Here is a 19,804-nt window from a genome sequence, read left to right as displayed (position 1 = left end):
CCTGCTGATATAGATGGAGAATTTAAGTGGACTGTAATTGTTTCAATCAGAATTTGGCTATGGTACCAGGCTAAATGTTGTGGTGTTGTAAAAAATAAATGTTATCAGAGTTAAGGAGTTACAACATTTAGGCTGAGGATTGTCTGTCCTAGTTACTGTTAAATCTTGTTTAACCAGTCGTGTTTCATCTTGTCTAAAGAATAAACAGTGAAGTAAGCTAAACAAAGCAATTTTGTGTGTGCAATAGAGACAGAAAATTGTGGATTTGCGGATGAGAGGCTTTATATTTCAACTACTTCTAGTCTTTGATACATTGATGAAAAATAGGTAGCAATTCCCATTGCTTTCAATTTCCTGTTGTATTACTTTCCTGTATAATCAAGAGGAAAATACTTTTGTCATGGGTATAATTTCTTACATCTTGACAGTATTTCTGCTGTAAAAATCAGGAAAATACATTTTCTTTATATAAAACTTTGAACAAGTCATGGAATTTTTGGTAAGGATCGTTGATGTGGCTACTGATTTTGCAAAGAATGAGAAAGATCATCTCAAATGTGAGTTAGGATTTGCAAACTTCACAAAGATGAAAAGATGCAAAATCAAACCCCTGAATTTTGTATAATGAATCTGTGTGAGTATGTTAGAGAATGAGTCAGAAGCTGGAAAGGAAGGAATACGTGACTAAAACCGTGAGCATCATATGTACAATGTAAAAGAGAAGACTACTAGGGTAATTTAGGGGATGTTTGTCTTTCATAAAAAGGCATGGGATATTTGCTCTTCTTCTCTCCCGTCTAAAGCCCCAGAGTTTGTGACTGTCACCAGAGAAAACAAATATACTTACACGACCTCTAATTATCAATTCTGCAGAGCATAGTATCATGCTATGCCTTTATTAGTGTTAAATAAAATGTGATATATGTGTTTCTACTCTTTGCCAGCTCCTTTAGAAACCCTTTGTCAGGTCAGCCTGACTTGATGGAGCCTGTAGAAAGCTTCTTTCAGAGCTGCTGGTAGTGCTTCTGTATTCTCTGGGTCACCTATTGTAGCTGTAGAGCTGTCACGCTTGAAACATGGGATCCTCATGCTGAGTCCTGAGTGCTCCCTGGCTCCCCAGTGATGTTGGGATCTTTGGAGATAAGACTGAAATGAATTTATTCTTTGGGAACCTAAGATGCTGACAGTCAAAAGAAAGTGGGGACTGGCACTTCTTACGTGGTGCTTCAGTTGGCAGTTGCAACAAATTTCCAATGTGGTTTTATAAAGTACAAATAGCATATTGTTTCTAACGATGTTAGAGTACATGAAATAGTTCTAAACTTGGAAAGAGAGTGTACAGCGATACTAACTCTGTATTCTACTCTTGGTATCACCACGGAATAGATCAACAGAAGATAGCAGGTTTTCTTTGTATCTGGTACATGAATGTTATGTTTTTGATAACATAACATGAATCTTCTCTGTTTATGCTGTAAACAGAATAATGAGAAATACTGATAGAGAGAACCCTTGCTTGAATGAAGAGGAAGATAAAGTGAATGCTAACGAGTATTGGCATATTTATGGTGGAGACGATTAAATAATTTAAAAGGGCTGTATCTGAAGGAAGAGTCTAAGTGACATGCAGTTACATTTCCTTTCCAAAACAAATCTTCACAGGATTTTCGATTAACAAATGATTAATGCTAAACTGTTGGAACTGCAGACTGCTCCAGTGGTATCCTTGGAGAGCAATTTTGTTGACTCTTGGAAAGTCTGCTGTTTGTTTAAGAGAGTCTTTTTTTTATGAATGTGAGACTACCACAGGTAATGTTTCACAACTGCTGCAGTAGCATCTCTTACTTGCAGGTGGGCACTTGGCAGTGTAGAAGGGCTATAAATACCCAGACTGCACACCAATCATACTGAAGTTCCTTCCTATACTCCTGTTTATCTTTTTATATTTTCATTTTAATACCTAATATAATTGTTTTCAAATCATTAGTATCTTGGTTAATATTTTGCTGTTACCTTATCTCCTTTTAATAAATGCTTATTTGATGCGTCCTTGTAACTGAGCACTGATAAAAGTTAATATTTTTCTGATCTCATTTTATAAACCAAAATAATTACTTTCACCAAAGGAACTGAAGAATCATGAAGAATCATTCATACAATTTTTTTTAACTATCCCCTTTCATGGTACAGTCCTGCAGCTTTTGAAATGTGTTTAGAGGCTCCTACTTAGATTCCAGTGAGTGCACTTACTGCTTTTTTGTAAACTATTTATTCCTTTATTCTACTAGGAGTATTTTATTCTAATTTTGAAAGTTACTATCTTTACACCTGTTGTTTTTGTAGAAAGGCTTTTAGAAATGTCTCATAGAATATCTATTTAATGAGAGATAAGATAGAAGAAACTAAAGAACTGAAGGTGACTTTAAGATCTTACATCTGTTTACATAAGGATCCTAATGTAGTTGAAAAAGTCAGATGAGTTAGATACAGCATTTGTTTTTCAACTAAAACATCACTTTATAAAGCAAAAGTTATTTTCATATCATAACATCGTGTGTAAAAATAGTGAAAAGGTGATAAATTATGTAATGTTTCCTTCCCAACTTTTAAAAAGATAGTTCAAACAGGACCTTTATTCGGTAGGGATAAGGAGCTTTCTGTACAGATTTCTAAAACAGAACTTAATGCAAATAGCTAATAAATAGCTATTTCGTGCACCTCAGGTTTCTTATTCAAGGTTCCAGGATTAGATCCTTTTTCATGTAATTACGTGTGTTGACTTCAGTGGAACTAGAGACACAGACTTCCAATTTTTGAAGTGGGACTGAGTATGCATAATCAGTGGAACTACCAGCATTGTACCTTAGCTTTTACGCTATTGATGAGACTGAAAGTAGAGACAGAACATAGTTTGCTACTAACAGACAGAAGGTGATTCATTACTTGCATTTTTATTTTCAGGTTTAATAAATAAAAATGTGTGGTATTTGGTAGCAAAGTGTGCTCTCAAGGTGCAAATAGGAGCTCATGGAACTGAGCAGTCTTCTGTGTGCTGGTGTAAGACCCGTGATGGACTCCCAAAATAACCACTCTGCATTCTGGTTAGGTTGGGACAGCACTGATCTCCGTGCAAGCTAGCTGAGAAGGGAGCACACTTCATGCGCACAAACCTGTTCCTTCTCTGCTGTTTTGTGTGCAGTGCAGTTTATACATGAGTTACCTAGCTAGTACACAAGTCCGAATTTGTCTACGTGAGGTACAGCTGATGTTTGACTTTAAAAAAATTTCCTTTATCTTTGATACACCTTAATTAATGCCATTTAACATCAATATTCTTTTTTTTTAATTTTTTCCTTCACCAAAATTGCAGTAGGGGGCGGTGAAAAACATATAGATGCGTACCAGCTTTCCTGGAACTTCTGCTTGTCTTGCATAGTTTCTGCAGCCCTCTTTAGAAAGTAGCTTGGAACCAGTTTTCTGAGTAAATAGTACTATGTAAAGATTTTGATAGGGATTATTTCAATATGTGGAATTCACTGCAGTGAGCATGTGTACATTCTCGAGTGGTGAGATGCAAAGTCTTAAATAAGGTTTGGACTTAGTTTCAGTGGCCCTTTTACAATACGGAGCTTATCTTTCATATAATAATGAGTATGAATGCAGGAAATAAATCATAGAAGAGCTGTAGAAATTAGTTACAATTTCTTATAATGGAAACGTATGATGGAAAAATGGTTCTGAAGATACATTTCAAATATTCACTTACATTAAAATAATATCTGGCATGAAAGGAAAAAGCTAAAAGCTCTCCCTAATATGTGAGTTGTGTGGAAATGCTAGAAAACTTGGCTTGTTTTTTAAGTATTTCACAAATATCACAATATAGGTGTTATTTCACTATTACTTACTATATGGTCTGTATTTGTTCAATTAATTCAGGCGTCAGAAAGAGCTGGCAATCTTTATTAGAGTCGCAGTGTCCTATGTATTATAATGATTTTCACGTTTATGTCTGTCTCTACTTACATGAACTAGCTGCTGTTCTCCTATCATGTAGTACAGACAAACCTGTAGGACTTAATGCTTTTTATACAAATACACTTAATACGAATTATGTAAAAGTGCTGGCTTGGCAGGACTGAAGGAGACAAATTAGAAGTAAAAGATCAGATTTCATTGAAAAAATAAACTATCCATAAATGTGATGGCTGATGTAGACAGTTCATCTGAAAAGGAAAATCATGTCAGCATCAGATGTCAAGTTGAATTTGCAACTCATTGGAAGCTGTGAAATCTCATTCTTTATACTGGAATTCTAAGCAGAAGGGGAAAGCAGTGATTAGTTCTTAAACTTTTGAACTGCATCTGAACAGCAACAATTATGGCACTTGAAACAATTCTTCAGCTTTTCAGTATTGCAGTGCACAATTTTCAGAGTAGAATCTTCCAGTGTTTTGGTTGAGATATAATGTAACAGAGATATGTAAGACACTTGCTAGGCTTCTTTTAAAGTATTAATTGGGTTGAGAAGAATCATAGCTCTTACAATAATTACTGTTTCTTTCTCAAGTTGGTAATCTTCCAAGTTGCATGCGTTGTGGTGATTTACAGAGTTTTATCTGCCTTTTTCTAACCAACCCGTTGCTTAGAGTGTCTTGGAACTTGCTGTTCTCTGCAAAGGAAGCAAACATATCAGGCTGTAATCACATCTGTAGGGACCAGCTGCCATTCAGTGCTACCAGATCTGTGCCTTTTTCGTTACAGTCAGTGTATGTCTCTTGCAGAGTGAATGTAACTGCTATTGTCTTAAGTGCAAGAATAAGCATATTTCTCAGTGACATTTCTTATTAAAGGACATTAGTTTTTCTATGTAAAATATCAGGAATGGAAATTCAGAAGTAGCTACCTTAATCGTCAGTGTCTACAAATTTCATATATCTATTTTCAAAGACCACTGTGCTGAGTAATGTTAAAGACACCTCTTCTTTTTCTACAGTTTTAAGTCTTGGTCTTTATGAGCATTCTATGCCATAAGACCATTTAAAAAAAAATGATTTTTAACTGTTAATTTAATATTGCTGTGGAAAATACTAAAAATCTGGAGATAATGTAAGCTGCCATGTGCTAGTTGGTTTTTTTTATATCACTTGTGTATTCTTCATATGTTTACTTTTCCTCAGGTTTTGCCTTGTTTAGATGACATACATGGGTGTGCAGGCAGACGAGGTGAAATGCTTGGTCGTGTAGAAGTGTGTGGTAATTTTGTGACTGACTTCAGTGGATAGGAGTATGTGTGGTATATGAAACTAAATCCTCAAAATAATGATGCCAGAGTAAACCTCACAGTATATCTTGATAGAAAATGGTTAAATTCTGAGATGGATCTCTTTTCTGCCAATGTCATAATAACTTGTTTTCATATTTCATTTGTTTTAACCTGGAATTTATTACCTTTCTTTGCACAGACTCCTTCAGAATTGTTTCTCTGTTCTGTGATTAAATGCTGCCTTATTTAGCAGTTTCTTGTGGGTTTTATTTTGGTTTTTTGCTGTGACATACCTGTACTATGTTGTAATTGATATTTCTTCCTAAGGTGACTTGTAGGTGTCAGGCATGTGGATCCTCTTTGACCCCTCCCTGCTTGTATCCCTGTCTCTGGTGACTCTATCACATTTCTGAAAAGAAGTCTCTGAAAAATAGGGTTTTTTAAAATAACAAATGTTTATATTTGTGTTGTGGTAGTGCAAGCCTTTAAGTAATAGAGTAATAAAGGAATTTTCTGCATTTGACAGCTGTAATTTTAAGGAACGGTCTTTTAAATAATCTGTAAATTAATGGTATAAATAGTACGAGGCTTAGTCCAGTTGCTGTCTGTAAAGTATTTTTCTTAGGGAGGGCAATTATGATACATTGAATAGACTTTGAGAAGGCCCAGTGGTAGTTTTCTGTGATTTCCCGAAGTCTTGCAGTCCAAATAAGAAACTTCAATCAGAGTCTGAATGCCGAATGAGCAGTAGTCAACTAATTAATTTTCTTGATGAAAAAGAAGTTAACTCCCCAGAGTAAGATGAATGTTGCTAAATCTAAATTAGTTGTAACTATGCTATTTGTAAGGCTATTTTAATGAGCATATGCCCAAATCACACAATAGTTACAGAAAATAGTTTTAGTCCGTCAAAAAATAATAGTTGTCAGCTGTAGTTTAATTCTATGTAGTTTAATGCAATTTGTGTTAGTTTACCTTATGGGAGTTGTTTCACAGAGTAGGAATTGCCGGAAAGTGCAACCCTGTCTGTTACTTTTAGGGAGTAACCTCACGATGTTTCAGCAACCAAGTTTGAGTGGGTGGTAGAAATTCGTAATAATAACATCATAGAAATTACCCAACTTCTCTAGCCAATGAGGAGAAAATTTTGTGACTAGCTGCATCTTGAAGTAATGTATGCAGTCAGATTTATGATAACAGACCTTTTTTAATACATATCATACATAGCAGTTAAATGATACAGAAGGGAATTAGGCAAGGAAGAAAAAGTAACATGAGAAAACAGTGAACAGTATAGTAAGTCACTGGGCTAAGAAGGGAGTGTGGATCTCTGCTCTTTGTGAGGGAGGGAAGTGTGAGAAGATGATTTAGTATTCCTCTAAATATTACTCTGAGAAGTTAGGAGCAAAAGATAATGAAAATGTAGGATTGCAAAGATTTGTGATTCCTTCTGGCTCCAGCATATGTATCAAACCTACTTGCTTCCTAAGTATAGTAAGATGATATTTTTTTTCTGGCACCAACCTTGGTGCTTCCTGTTTGTGCACCTTTTTAGAATAGCAGTTAGTGATACAATTTTTCTTTGGAGCATTTTAAAACTAATTTATATGTAGGCAAGAGAGAATCTTTAAGCTGTCTTTTCTCTGGTTGCTTAACCATTAATGGAATTAGTTCACTTTCAGAACTAAACTGAGCAGAACTTCCTAATAACTGTTTTTGATTCAAAACTGTTTGTACAGATTGCAGTATTTGCAGATAAAAAACTAAATCAGGAATGATTGAAGCCCACATAGTTGTAAGGAAAGATTATAAGTGGGTTTAGGCTTTCTTTGTGAGGAAATACGTCTTGCACACCAGGCACTGATAATGAAAATCTAAACGTGTAGAACATTTGTATTTGAAATAAGATGAATAGATAATATTTAATTTGTAATCTGTAACCGCTCATCTGTTATCAAGGAAAACAACCCAGATTTAGATTTCATACATTTTTCTGAAAACGCTGCATGATGACCCTGATAAGACACTCCCTGACTTCGCTCTGTGCCATTGTTCTTGCTAAAAGGGCATGGAGGAGAAGCTCTATGGCACAGTAACAATAATCGCTCAGCTTGACACTTCCACAGTGAGAAGGGCTTACTGTGTAAACGTTAAGCTTAACATACCATACCTTGTTGTAATTACAGGTTCTAAGGAGGTCATCTCAGGTCTTTCACCCAGCGGGACAGATAGGTTAAATGGCACGTGGTTTGCAATATAGCTTATGAGTTATTTGAGTTCTTTAAGTGCAAGTTTGTAAACAAGCCTATCACTTGAACAGTAATTATGATCTCAGAGCAAATATCTAAGCTTATGAAAAATTCCAGTAGCCAGAACTCCCCCACTGCCTCTATTGTGCAAAATTAAGTGCATCTGCCCTGCGCCTCTCAGTATTAATAGATACTTCTAAGCTCTTGATACCCACAACCAACTGCAAAAATCTATTTATATGCATTTGCTCACTCTTCGTAGCTTGTTTTCTCATCTGTGCTCCATGCTACCACTCTGCTGGAATTGTTCAGAATCACAGTGACTGTGAGGATGTGGGAATGCATAAATAGCTTATGGCGGGTTTTAATAATTCTCTTGCTTTCTCTATTTCCTTATTTCTCTATTACACTGAAATGCCAAATGGTTCACAGGTAGGGGCAGGTTAAATGTCAGGGTTTTCCCATTTTAATACATTGCTCTATGCAGTGGTTTCTGAAATAATTGGTTTATGAAGGGAGACTTCACATAATAAAGTGCCCTGGAAGACTTCCTCCCTGTCTGTAGATATTTATCAGGATCTCATGAGAGGAACCTGAAGACAAGAGGGTGCCATCATTCTCTACTCAGAGGTCCATTTTTGCTATCCTGAGATAGCAACTGGATTACCTGTACTAGCCAGATAGACTTAGCATCTGGAGTATCTGAATGTATGATATAGAAGACAAGATAAATTTAAAAAGCAAGCACGTAAAGAAGAGTGCCTTCAAATGATTTGTTTTTTAAACAGAATAAAAGCACTGAAAAATTGAAGGCAGAACAATTTGCTTTGTAAGCTTATCTACTGTCCATTTTGTGTGGCTTCCAAGACATGAGATGTGAGTTGTTAAAAGGTCTGAGAAACAGTTAAGTCCAGGACAGCAGTAGGTGTTATCTGATATAGCTTTAGTTTCAGAACTAAAGTATATCTCTTCATGGACCACATGTCCAAGAAGGATGTCAAACATGAGCTTGATGTGAAGAATTCAGAATGAATTCCAGAAATGGAACTTAAATTCTGCCCGAGCACAGCAAACTGCAAAATAGGGAATCCTTGTTTTGGCTTCCTTGTTAGCTGTCTTGATCATGTCCAGGGAATTTGGACAAATCTGAGCAAGAATTCTTGGGCTGTATTTGATTCAGTTTATTTTATGGGTTATACATTCCATCCCAACACTTTTACTGTGGAACTTCTACTGTGGAAAGCTAGGAAGTGTTTATACACTCTCTGCTTCTCTAGTGCTCATTTTGTACTTTTGTTTTGCTTCTGATTGAATGTAAAGTTAAATCTATGTTTAAGCACTTGCTTGTTACAGGAGAAGAACTGCTGGAGGTTTTCTTAGCTGGCTTATTTATGGGAACAGCAGTTAGGAATAGTGTATTCCCTGGTGAAATTTTAGTCAGCCAGGAGATTTCCTCAGCAATGGCAAGATTTCATTTGTAGTATGAGTGTTATACAAAGAGCTTATCTCTTTCTATTTTTTTTAATATAGGGTGGGTTTTTTCCTTTGTTTTAACTTTGTTTTGTAAATAGGTTGTAAAGGAGTTAGGGTACTTCAAAGTATGATATATCTGAGGGATGGGATGCTGTTCAGAGGGTCTTGGACAAGGTGGAGAAGAGGGCTGATGCAAATGAACCTCATGAGGTTCAAGAAGGCCAAGTGCAAGGTCCTGTACCAGGTTCCGGGCGACTGCTGCTGTCAGTACAGCTGGACATGAGCCAGCAATGTGCGCTCACAGCCCAGAAAGCCAGCTGTTTCCTGGGCTGCATCAAGAGCAGTGGGGCCAGCAGATTGAGGGAGGTCATTCTGCCCCTCTACTCTGCTCTACTCCCATCTGGAGTGCTGTGTCTAGCACAGAAAAGACAAGGACCTGTTGGAGTAGGTCCAGAGGAGGGCTGTGAAAATGATCGTGGGGCTGGAACACCTGCCCTATGAGGACAGGCTGAGAGTTGGGCTTGTTTAGCCTGGGGAAGAAAAGGCTCCAGGGAGACCTTTTTTCGGCCTTTCAGTACTTAGAGGGAGCCCATAAGAAATATGGAGACAGACTTTTTAGGAGGTCTCATAGCGATAGGAAAAGGGGTGATGATTTTAAACGAAAAAGAGCGATTTAGACTAGATACAAGGAAGAAATTTTTTACGAAGAGGCTGGTAAAACACTGGCACAAGTTGCTGAGAGAGGTGGTAGAAGCCCCATCGCATTCCAGGTTGGGTTGGACAGAGCTCTGAGCAACCTGATCTGGTTGAAGATGGCCCTGCACACTGCAGCAGGGGGTTGGGACTAGGTGACCTTTAAAGGTCCCTTCTAACCCATATTATTCTATGATTCTGGCTTGGCAGGATCTGAGGAGCTCAAACTCACGTATGACCTACTGTACTTGCTTAATACGTCATTGTAGCACACATGCACAATGGGACTTTTTATCCCATTTATGTCATGATACTTAGACATAGAAGCAACTGTCTTATTGAAAATATCACAGCAGATATGTGATTGGTATGTGGTCTGAAATCTGGAGTTCCTTGTATCTGTCGACGATGCTTTTCCTTCCTGACTGCAAAAGAAAGTAGTTGTAGGGCACACGATCTGAACATCTGAATTTGTCATCTTTGTATTATATGATTGTGAGTTCGAAGTATATTATCGACTGTCTATTATGAGCAAGTTGAAGATGTATTTTTTATTAATCCATCTTAGCTAGATTAACAATGTTGTTACGTACCTAATTAATAGTAACTTAATCTGGATTGTATAATCCAAACTTAAATTTTAGATAGTAAAAGGGAGAAAACTGTTCTGTAACTGCAGTAATCTTTATATACTATAGAGTACCTTGTGGAGAAGATCAAGAAGCCTGTTGATTAATTTGAGGAAAGATCTCATAGGATGTATCTAATATTCTAAATTTTTTAGGAGTTATGGAGTAATAGAAATATACAAAGTCTTAACATAATGTCAGGAAGTCTGAAATGAGGTGTTTCAGTAACGTATGATGTTCTTGAATTTTTGCCTTCTTTCTCCACGTACACCACTAAAATTTTCTGTATTGTCTGGATCTTTTTTGTTGGGTTAAAAAGTGAAAGCATTGCTTCTGTATGCTTTTATACCTCACACTCCTTGAGGAATGAGTATAGGTTTTGGAATTGACATTTTGGCATCATTCTACTGGATAATGTGTTAACTTCTGGTGCAATCTACAACTGAGCAATACTGAATAATTGTTTAATTGCTATATGGAAATCAGTGGCTCTCTAGTTACATGACTTATCAGGTTTATGTAATAATTTGGGATTTTTTGACTACGTTGCACATACAGAAATCAGTATGTTTGATATGGTACGCTGGAGGGGTCTCAACATTTGTAGATACTGTAGTAAGATGTGTCATGTTAAGTGCATAGAAGGTAAGCATGTTTTATAATTCTTGGGTACAGTTTTTAAAAACTATGGGGTTTATGATTAAAAATAGAACTGAAATATTCACACTGGCTGTGATTTTTAAAGGAGTTCTTAGGGTTTGCCTTGAACACTTTGAAAATTATTTGCAGTGTCATTGGGTATTACAACAGTTTTAACAATATGAGATGCTTCTGGGGGTAACACACCACCTTCTTCTGACATAAGCTTTAGCTAAAGGAATATACCTGAGTGAAGCATGAAGAAAGGTGTATTGCAAGCGTGGACCTGACATGTATACATATAAATGCATCTTTTCCTCTTTCCAGATGCTCAGTTAAAGTCACTTAGCAATTTATTCTCATGTCACATTACATGAAATTGCTATAAGACAGCTTAAACATTAATGTTTTGAAGGTAATTTATGGGTGGCATGGGAGAATTAGTAATCGAAACAGTAATAGAATTGGAACCAGCTGTGGGAGCTAGATAGGAAATTGTCCTTCCTTCCTGTAGTGACTTAGACATGTTATAATTTTTAACCCACACCCCTCTACTACTTTCACACTGTGGTTGTATATTTTCTTTGCATGGCTACCTGCGTCTCCCGCCCTCCGCCCCCACTTGCCTTTGCCCCCTTTTTAATTCCTGATCCTAACTGATTAGTAAGTTTGTAGGGAACTGAAATATTTGCCACTAAGGAGGATGGTATGCATAATTTTTTATCTCTCTCAAGATTGTGTCGTAAACATCTGAGTGAACACCTTTTTACAATCAAATTTGGAAAACTGTTGAAAAGTATAGGCTATGGACAGCTGTCTCTTGAGATGTTATCGTTTAGTTTTACTGACTGTAATGTTGTTTGCTAAGAATAACAAGCTCCCAGAGGAATTTGAAGAACTTGACCGATACTGATGAATAAAAGCTTAAAGCAGATTCCTTACAATAGATAATATTTATTCAGAATTTTCAGATGAGGAAACTGTGTGTGCAGGAATGAAATAAATTGCACAGAGTCAAAGCTCAAGAATTGGTCTGCACCAATAGTATAATTTTTAAAATTTTGATCATTAAAACATTTATCATTTTAAAGAGAAGGCTCACTAATAAGGTTGCTGTTCCACTGGTGTAGAGAATCTTACTTATATCACCTTGATTCTTAAGAAATTCTGTACTTACAAGTTCTCTAGAAGTCCTAAAGTGAACATCAAGCTCTTTTTTGACAAGAGGAAAAACGCATTTTATTTCAACCAAGGTAATCGCCATGTCTGTTTTAGACAGCAGTGTCAAATATTGGATGTGTATTGGTTACATTGGCTTCTAAATTTTTTTGGTGAGTCCAAATTTAAAATTTAGAGTGTAGTGCAGCTGTTGGACTTAATTTCACTGCTTATGAAACTTGCAAAAGAAACAGTAATACCTATTTTACTGAATGTATTATTTTATTTCCATAGAAGTGTGTGTATCTAAACCTGCCATTTGCTGCACGAATTACAAAGGATTAATAGTATCACTGACTTTTAAAATATCTAGAGATGAGGCTTGTTTTGCAGAAAATGTTAAACTTGTATGTATGGTCTCTAGATTCTGAAATACTTAATCAATAATTTTATTTTAAGACAAAGTTAATCTGGAGAACAGTATAGCTTTTTTAATGGCTGAAAAACTGCTGGAAGTGTTCTAATTACTAAAAGGCAGGATACTGCTGCTGGAAGTTTGTGTGTAACCTTGGTTTTCATGGTTTCTCTTAGTCAAGTGAAAGAACTTAACTTTTATCCTAAAGTCTGCCAAAAGGTCATAGAAGTGTCTCTATGGTTTAGATAAAGGAACTTTTAGAGTGAGCTTAATGTAAATGATTAAGTGAACACACTAGCAAGTTGAAAAATAGTAGGCATTAACAAAAGTTGCGTACAGTCTGGTCCTCCATCCCGTGTTGTGTTCTTGGATTCTTTCATGTGTGTCTTTTAGGGACCACAGAGATCCATGTGGATCCACTGAACATGGGTGGTGTGTGGCAGCTGTGCATACTCTTTTAGCAAATATGAAGATTTCTGTTTATATGCATTTAAGACTGAGGATATAAAGATGAAGTAGGTAGGTGGTTGTGTGAGCAGAAGGTACCATATTTGAAACATCACCAGAACACTCAGCTTAAGTAACTCAGTCTCCCAAAAACTGCAAGGGAAACTTGAACAACCGCAGGTAATTTTAGATTTAAATCGGTTTTATCAGTCATTACAACTTCCTTTAGAAAAATCTCAAGAGAATTTCTCTGGTATATGTTCTGAGGACAATTCCCAGGTCATAAATATTAATATAAACTATGACTTCTTAAATCAAGGACGTGTTATAAATGTAGAACTTATCTAAATGAGATTTTAGAATCTAGGTGAAAAATTGTAACCTCCTGAAATTGGTATCTAAAACACTATCTGAGGATCTAAATCAGGCAGGCTTTCTGCTGTACTTTAGAAGTGTGATGTTTATATATAAAAAAGATACTTGCACACCATGCTGAGAATAACTTCAATGCCTTTTCTAAATGTTAAGCGGTTGAAGTCTTGTTGGGAGAGGGCATGTCAGGAGGTGGCATGAAAGGGATGAGGAGATTTAATTCATGTTACCTGTTTTGTCTGGGAACAGTCTCTGAATTACTTTTTGACCCATTATCCAATAAAATATGTTGCGCCAGACCTATAATAACATTAGAAATTTATTATTTTTAGGCAGTCATGTAGTAGGATGAAGATTTAATCTAAGGTCTTTTCCCTAGCTGGTTAAACCTAGCAAAACACTCTGGTTCAGATCATAAGAATTTCATGAGGCTGTGAATTAGATGATGTTGAGAGAAGCTAGCCACAGTAACATTTCCATATTGAATAAATAAATTTACGTCCTCTAGCCACTTGAGAGGAAGTTCATCTACTTAAGCATCTCCTTAGTTCTTGAATGCACCCTGGAGTAATGCATTTTAGCTCACTAAAGAGAAGAACAGCCTCTCCTTAGTCTTCTTGTACTTAAAATTCAAGACATAAGTTCTGTGGTGTTTTGAGTGTTACCATATTAAATGATAATTGGGAGAGACAGCATTTTGTAGGTCCCTTCCTTTTTCCCTACTTTTGTTAATTTTGAAGGTTTTCTGGATTTGTCATGGAGTTATTTCCATTAATAACAGATTTTGTGGAAGCTTCGTGGGAATATCAGCCAAGATGTTGCTGTGTTTGCATGTATCCTCCTGTTTTCTCTAATATTTTTCCTTTATCTTTTTCAGGCCAAAATTTTAGGTAGTAAACACGCATAGGCTGGGATTCATCCAACTTAATCAAGGCACCTATGTTAGGCATTTAGCTGCCTTGCACTTCCTGAGTAATTTATGAAGAGGACAGGTCTTCAGATGATCCAGTTTTTTGGTACACTGGTTCTTCTTCTGGAGTTATCTGTCTCTTTTTGAAGGTTGTGTAAGAAGTCTGAAGGAAGTGTTGTCTGTATTAGGTTGTGTGAATCCAGGCCAAACTGAGTTTAATAACATGCAAGTTTGTGTCAGAATATGTCTGTCAACTCTAACAGCTAAAAGAGAGGAAATTAAAAGTTGTTGAAGAGTCCATTCAAATCTGGATCCTTCTTTCTGCATGCAAATTTGTGGGGAAGGCACTCCTATAAACCCAAAAACGTTTTGTATTTTTCTGTTGTTGTAAAACAGCGTCTTACCCAGCTTTCACATTGTGTTTTTTCAGACTCTGTCTTTGTCTTGAGTCTACACTTCTGCAGCCTTAGAGTATATCTTAGACATTCATTTTCCATTTAAGTTATGGAGGAAAACAATGAAAAAATTAATTGGAAAACCTGTTCATTTTACAAGTAACAGTGTCTTGATCAGTACATGAGGAGTGATTTATGGAGCAAAACACGAGCGTCTTTGCAAAACTAGTTTAAAAAACAGAGAAAAAGCAATTTCAACTTACTACTGTCTTCAGCCTTCACTGCTGTTATGGAAAACTCACCTAAGTGCCTAACAGCTTAAAACATTTTTCTCGTCTGAAAAGAGAAATGAGGAATTTTTCTTCCACAACTGTGAAATCACAGAATGGGAGAGATTGGAAGTAACCTCTCAGGATCATCAGTCCAACCCCCCTACTAAAGCAGGTTCACCAGAGCAGACTGCACAGGGTTGTGACCAGGCGAGTTTTGAAAGTCTCCAGAGAATGAGACACCACAACCTGTCTGGGTAGCCCGTTCTGGTGCTCTGTCACCCTCAAAGTGCAGAAGATTGTCTTCCTCATCAGGTGGAACTTCCTGTGTTCCAGTTTATGCCCATTGTCCCTTGTCCTGTTGCTGGAGACCACTGAAAAAAGTCTGGCCCCATCCTCCTGACATGCACCTTTTAGATAAGAACGAGACTGGACCCAGTACTGACCCCTGGGGAATACCACTATCTGTAGGCTTGCAACTAGTCTCTGCGCCACAGTCTAGTTTCATTTTTGAGAAAATTTTACTTTCTTATTTTTGAGAAAAACCATGAACTCCTACAATACTTTCAGAGGTTTAATGTATATTAATCTTATGTTAGCCAGGAAATTGAGAATTTTTGTAAAAATATAAGATGTGTAATCACAAAACTGTTTTCTTTCATTTCTGGTGAAAGAGAAATTTTATGTATTGGCTTTTCCTGACACGGTTTTAGAAGAAAAAAAGAAAAGAAAACCAACAAAGAAAAAAATCCTGGAGATTTCATCTCATCTAGTTTTAATTACAATACAAATTTGCCAGAGCGGCATTATTGAAATATTAAAATCAATCTGTGTAAACTTAACTTTGTGTAAAATTCAGGCAACAACTGGAAGACCTCAAAATGCAGTTACACTTTGGGCAAACTTCACCTTTTTGCTTCTTCAGACTTAAAGTAATATACAGTATACATGGGATCCTGGTGTTCAAATCAGCGTAAAATGTATTAACTCTTTGGAGAGTGTGAAGAAAAGATTTTTTGGCAATACTTATTGTTTGGAATGTAATATCTGGAAAGGTGGTAGTTTGATCTGATTTTTGTGTGTGCATATAGGCGCTCAAAGCAGGTTGGAGAGATTTATAGCATTGTCAGTCATTTTATAAAGTTCATAGTTGTTAAAATAGAATAAGCCACTTTTTTTTTTTTTTCTGTAAATGTTTGGTTGTCTAGAAGATGTGCCAAGATATGTTCCTGGATGTTGTTACCTTAGTTTTTTGTTTTGAATAGTCTAAACAGTTACTTTAGCTGTCAGGCATCCCTTGGATGATGCAGAGCGTGGCACCACTAGCACTTGCCAGATGTCTGATTCCAGGATCAGGCCCTTTGATTTATCACATGACAGGATGTAGTTTTATCTGTTGTTCTCCCTTAAAGATAAGTAGCCGGAGCTGTTCACGATGAACGCATTGTAAAGCAAAAACATTTTGATGTGAGTGATTCCCTCTTCTCATTAAAAGAAGGATTTGATTATTGTCACCTGGAGAAGCTGGCAATTAAATGTTTATTCCACCATGTTTTGTTTAATCATAATTTAACTTTTGAAAGAACTCTTGAAGTAGTTAAGATACCCTCTCGAAATTAAATCCAGTTCTGATGCAATATAGAAATTCAATACTTACCTTTGTGGTAAGGTATATGAAAGGAGAAAACATAAAATATTCCAGAAAGTGGGTTGGAATACAAAATAAGCAACCTTGCATTGAGGATGACCAAAATGCTATTTCTCCTTCCACCAGTGGATGATTTCTGTGAAAGCCTTTGATTCACAGGAGTAGTACATCTTTTGTTGTGAGCGATGGCAATATCAATCTCAGAAGCTCTCCTTTTCGCAGTTCAGTTTTTATTGGTTGTGCTTAGATGGCAGCGGTCGTTGAGCAGTTTTTTGCATCCTGAGAACAACAAATAGCAATTTATAGTACAGGAAATGAGGAGGCACAGAAAATTTAATTCCTATTCTAATCATACCTTTGTCTAGGTGCTTTATAGTGTCAACTAAAACTCATTTTTCACTGTCACAGCTTCACTTGGGAATGTTGAGTTACACCTGCTTCTGAACTTGTAAACCACTGAGTCCATGCAAAGTTTTTTTTTACTGCCCTGTGGGCTTTATTGTTCATAATGTTGGCTAGCTATTTGTAAACTTCTACTGTTACCTTGGGGTGGGTTGACACCCTAACCGAGCCACTCTAGTACTCTCCTCCTCAGCAGGACAATGGGGAAAAAAATAAGGTGGAAAAAAACTTTGTGGGTCAAGATAAAGGCAGTCTAAAGCAGAAACCATGCACAGAAGCAAAGGAAAACAAAAACAGGTTCTCTATTTCCCATCAGCAGGCAATGTCCAGCCACTTCCTGGGAAGTAGGACTTCAGTACATGTAGCCATTACTCTGGAAGACAAATGTCATAACAATGTATGCTGCTCCTCCTTTCTCTTTGCCTTTATTGCTGAGTAGATGTCATATGGTGTGGAATATCCCTCTGGTCAATTTGGTCAGCTCTCCTGGCTGTGCTTCCTTCCAGGATCTTACCAACTGCCAGCCTTTTGGTGAGGGAGAAATGTTGGAGAGACAGCTTTGATTCGGTGTGATACACAGCAATAGCCAAAACACGTGTTATCACCACCTTTATTTCAGTACAAAGCACAGCACTATGATAGCTGCTGTGGGGAACACTAACTCTGTCTCAGCCAATACATACCTTTTCAGACTTCAGGTGGACCACAATTCTGTAAATTTTTTTTTTTTTGCGTAGGTGGTCATGTATAATTTCCATGCTAATACTTGATTTCCTTTTTAAACACCTGTGACTGTTGAAGATGTCCGCATATAAATGCAAAAATAAAGGGAATGCGTCGTCTTCTGAGTTAGCTCTGTGTAGGTATTGTGTGAAAACAGGAAGAAACTATACAGTTACTTTGGGAATCAGAACTGTTGTTGGCAGCACGAAGTTAGAAGAAGGTTAGATTTGGCTAAACAAAAGATAATGAAGGTTTCAGTTTTATCAGAGCAATAAAGCTGATGGAACTGAAGGATAAAATGAGTGTGAAGGAAATCAGCCCCTTGTTACTGACACTTTCTATGGCAAGCATGGAAAAAGGGAAGGAATTGGGAGAAATGAATGAGGAAAGAGATATAATGTATAATAAAATGTGCTTAAAATTATTTAAAAATCAGATGTCAGTAACAGAAAATTATAACAAAGATGTCAGGCATAAAAATGATAGATTATGTGTGTTTTCAGAAACTTAAGTGGTACTAGACAAATGAGCATTTTGAGAGTAATGATTCAAATGACCTTTGTGGAACCTTGCAATCTCCTGAGTGTTTTCAGTATGTGTCTTTCTGAGTAAATTAGCTGGTTTCATATTTGTGGTACACATGTTAGTGCAAAGTGTTAGATATTTAAAACTGTAATTGCTGCCCATCTGTGTGTTGCTGTTAAATGAAATTCCCTGAATTATATTGACTATGTTATAGCTGCCATCGAAGTGGCAGTTGTGAAGACCCATGAGAGCTGGGGATAATGGCGCAAGTGGAAGAGGGAAGCCGGTCCACGATGATGTAGATATGACCACACAGATAACTAACTTAGCTCCTGTAATGAATTTCTAGATTTTTTTCATTTCCTTTTATTTGAAAAGTCTCTGTATAATGATGGATTGACTAAATCACAATTCAAGATTGTTAGATACTGATGATTAAAAACCAAGGAGAATTCTAATGTTTTTTAAAGAGGAAACCCGTGAAATATTTTTTCTTTTTTTCCTTTCTTAATGTAGTCTCATATTTTTTAACACTTATTCTTCATATCTTTTGGCATATATCCATGAAAATAAAGATCTGGAATCAGTCTCTTGTTTCTATTTCCCCCTGCTTTTTCCTCTTCAAGTTATGATTGGCATGAGGAAAACCCTTCTTACTTTTACATATATTGTAGTATCGGTTTTGTGTGTGTTGGTTTTTCTTTTTTTTTTTTCATGAGGAAAACCCTTCTTACTTTTACATATATTGTAGTATCGGTTTTGTGTGTGTTGGTTTTTTTTTTTTTTTTTTTGTCATAGCACTATTTTCAGAGGTGGATTTTTTCTTTTTTTTTTTTCAGAACCCTGTCAAGAAAATTCCAGATTCTCATGAAATTACACTCCAACATGGGACAAAAACAGTAAGTGATAACACATGTTCAATAATTTTTGTTTTTCTAGAATTGATCCAGTCTATGAAATAAGTTAACAAATACTTACTGTCAGCTAAAGTTCAAGAAGCTAATTCTTCCTCTTAATTTGTTATTTTAGCCTAGCTCTTATTGCGATTGAAAGTGTGTTTTAGGACTGCTGCTTTGCTGTTTTGTAATAACTCAAATGTGGCTCCCTTCAACTCAATTGCAGTCTCATTTTCTTCCTTTTTGTCGAATATGCTCTGCAGTTGTTGGAGTTCCTCTTGTAGGTTAGACCTTCCTAATCTAGTCATAAGTCTAATTCAGACCTTTCTTTCACTTGTTATGGGTTTCAAAGAGGATGTTATTGCTCAAGTCTCTAAGACTTCTTTTTAGTTATATACAGGTCTCCTTCATTCTCCGTGAATCTTTAAGTGCCTTTGTGCACAATTCTCTATTTCTTGAAACCTCATTCTTTCTTATCATCGACTGCACCTTTTCTATATTTCATCTTCAATTTCATTTTCTTTTAACCACTGTCCTACTTGGAACTATCATTTCTTTGTTCGTGGTGTTTTCATCTCTGGGTAACCTCGTCTTCCAGTACAAGCCGAAATGCTTTTATGCGCTGATTGATCAAAGATCTGTTTTTATAGAATGTAATTTATTTTTTTGCCATGAACGGCCCTGAATCTATTCCC

The 19,804-nt window shown here is 36.5% G+C and overlaps 1 protein-coding gene across 1 annotated transcript in view; it reads left to right on the top strand.

Moving 5' to 3' along the window:
- Positions 1-19,804, top strand: part of LOC104502186 (WD repeat-containing protein 70-like) — a gene marked incomplete at its 5' end in the record, with an annotated part of 44,017 nt that overhangs the window by 12,904 nt on the left and 11,309 nt on the right. The window contains one exon of the mRNA XM_010146121.1: positions 19,053-19,112. Coding sequence (XP_010144423.1) covers positions 19,053-19,112 — 60 coding nt within the window. The remainder of the gene's footprint in view (positions 1-19,052; positions 19,113-19,804) is intronic.

This window comes from Buceros rhinoceros, unplaced genomic scaffold, assembly GCF_000710305.1.
Source record: "Buceros rhinoceros silvestris isolate BGI_N320 unplaced genomic scaffold, ASM71030v1 scaffold8252, whole genome shotgun sequence".
NCBI classification, from domain to species: domain Eukaryota; kingdom Metazoa; phylum Chordata; class Aves; order Bucerotiformes; family Bucerotidae; genus Buceros; species Buceros rhinoceros.
The sequence above is the reverse complement of the archived record's forward strand: the minus strand, read 5'-3'. Positions and strand labels throughout refer to the sequence as shown.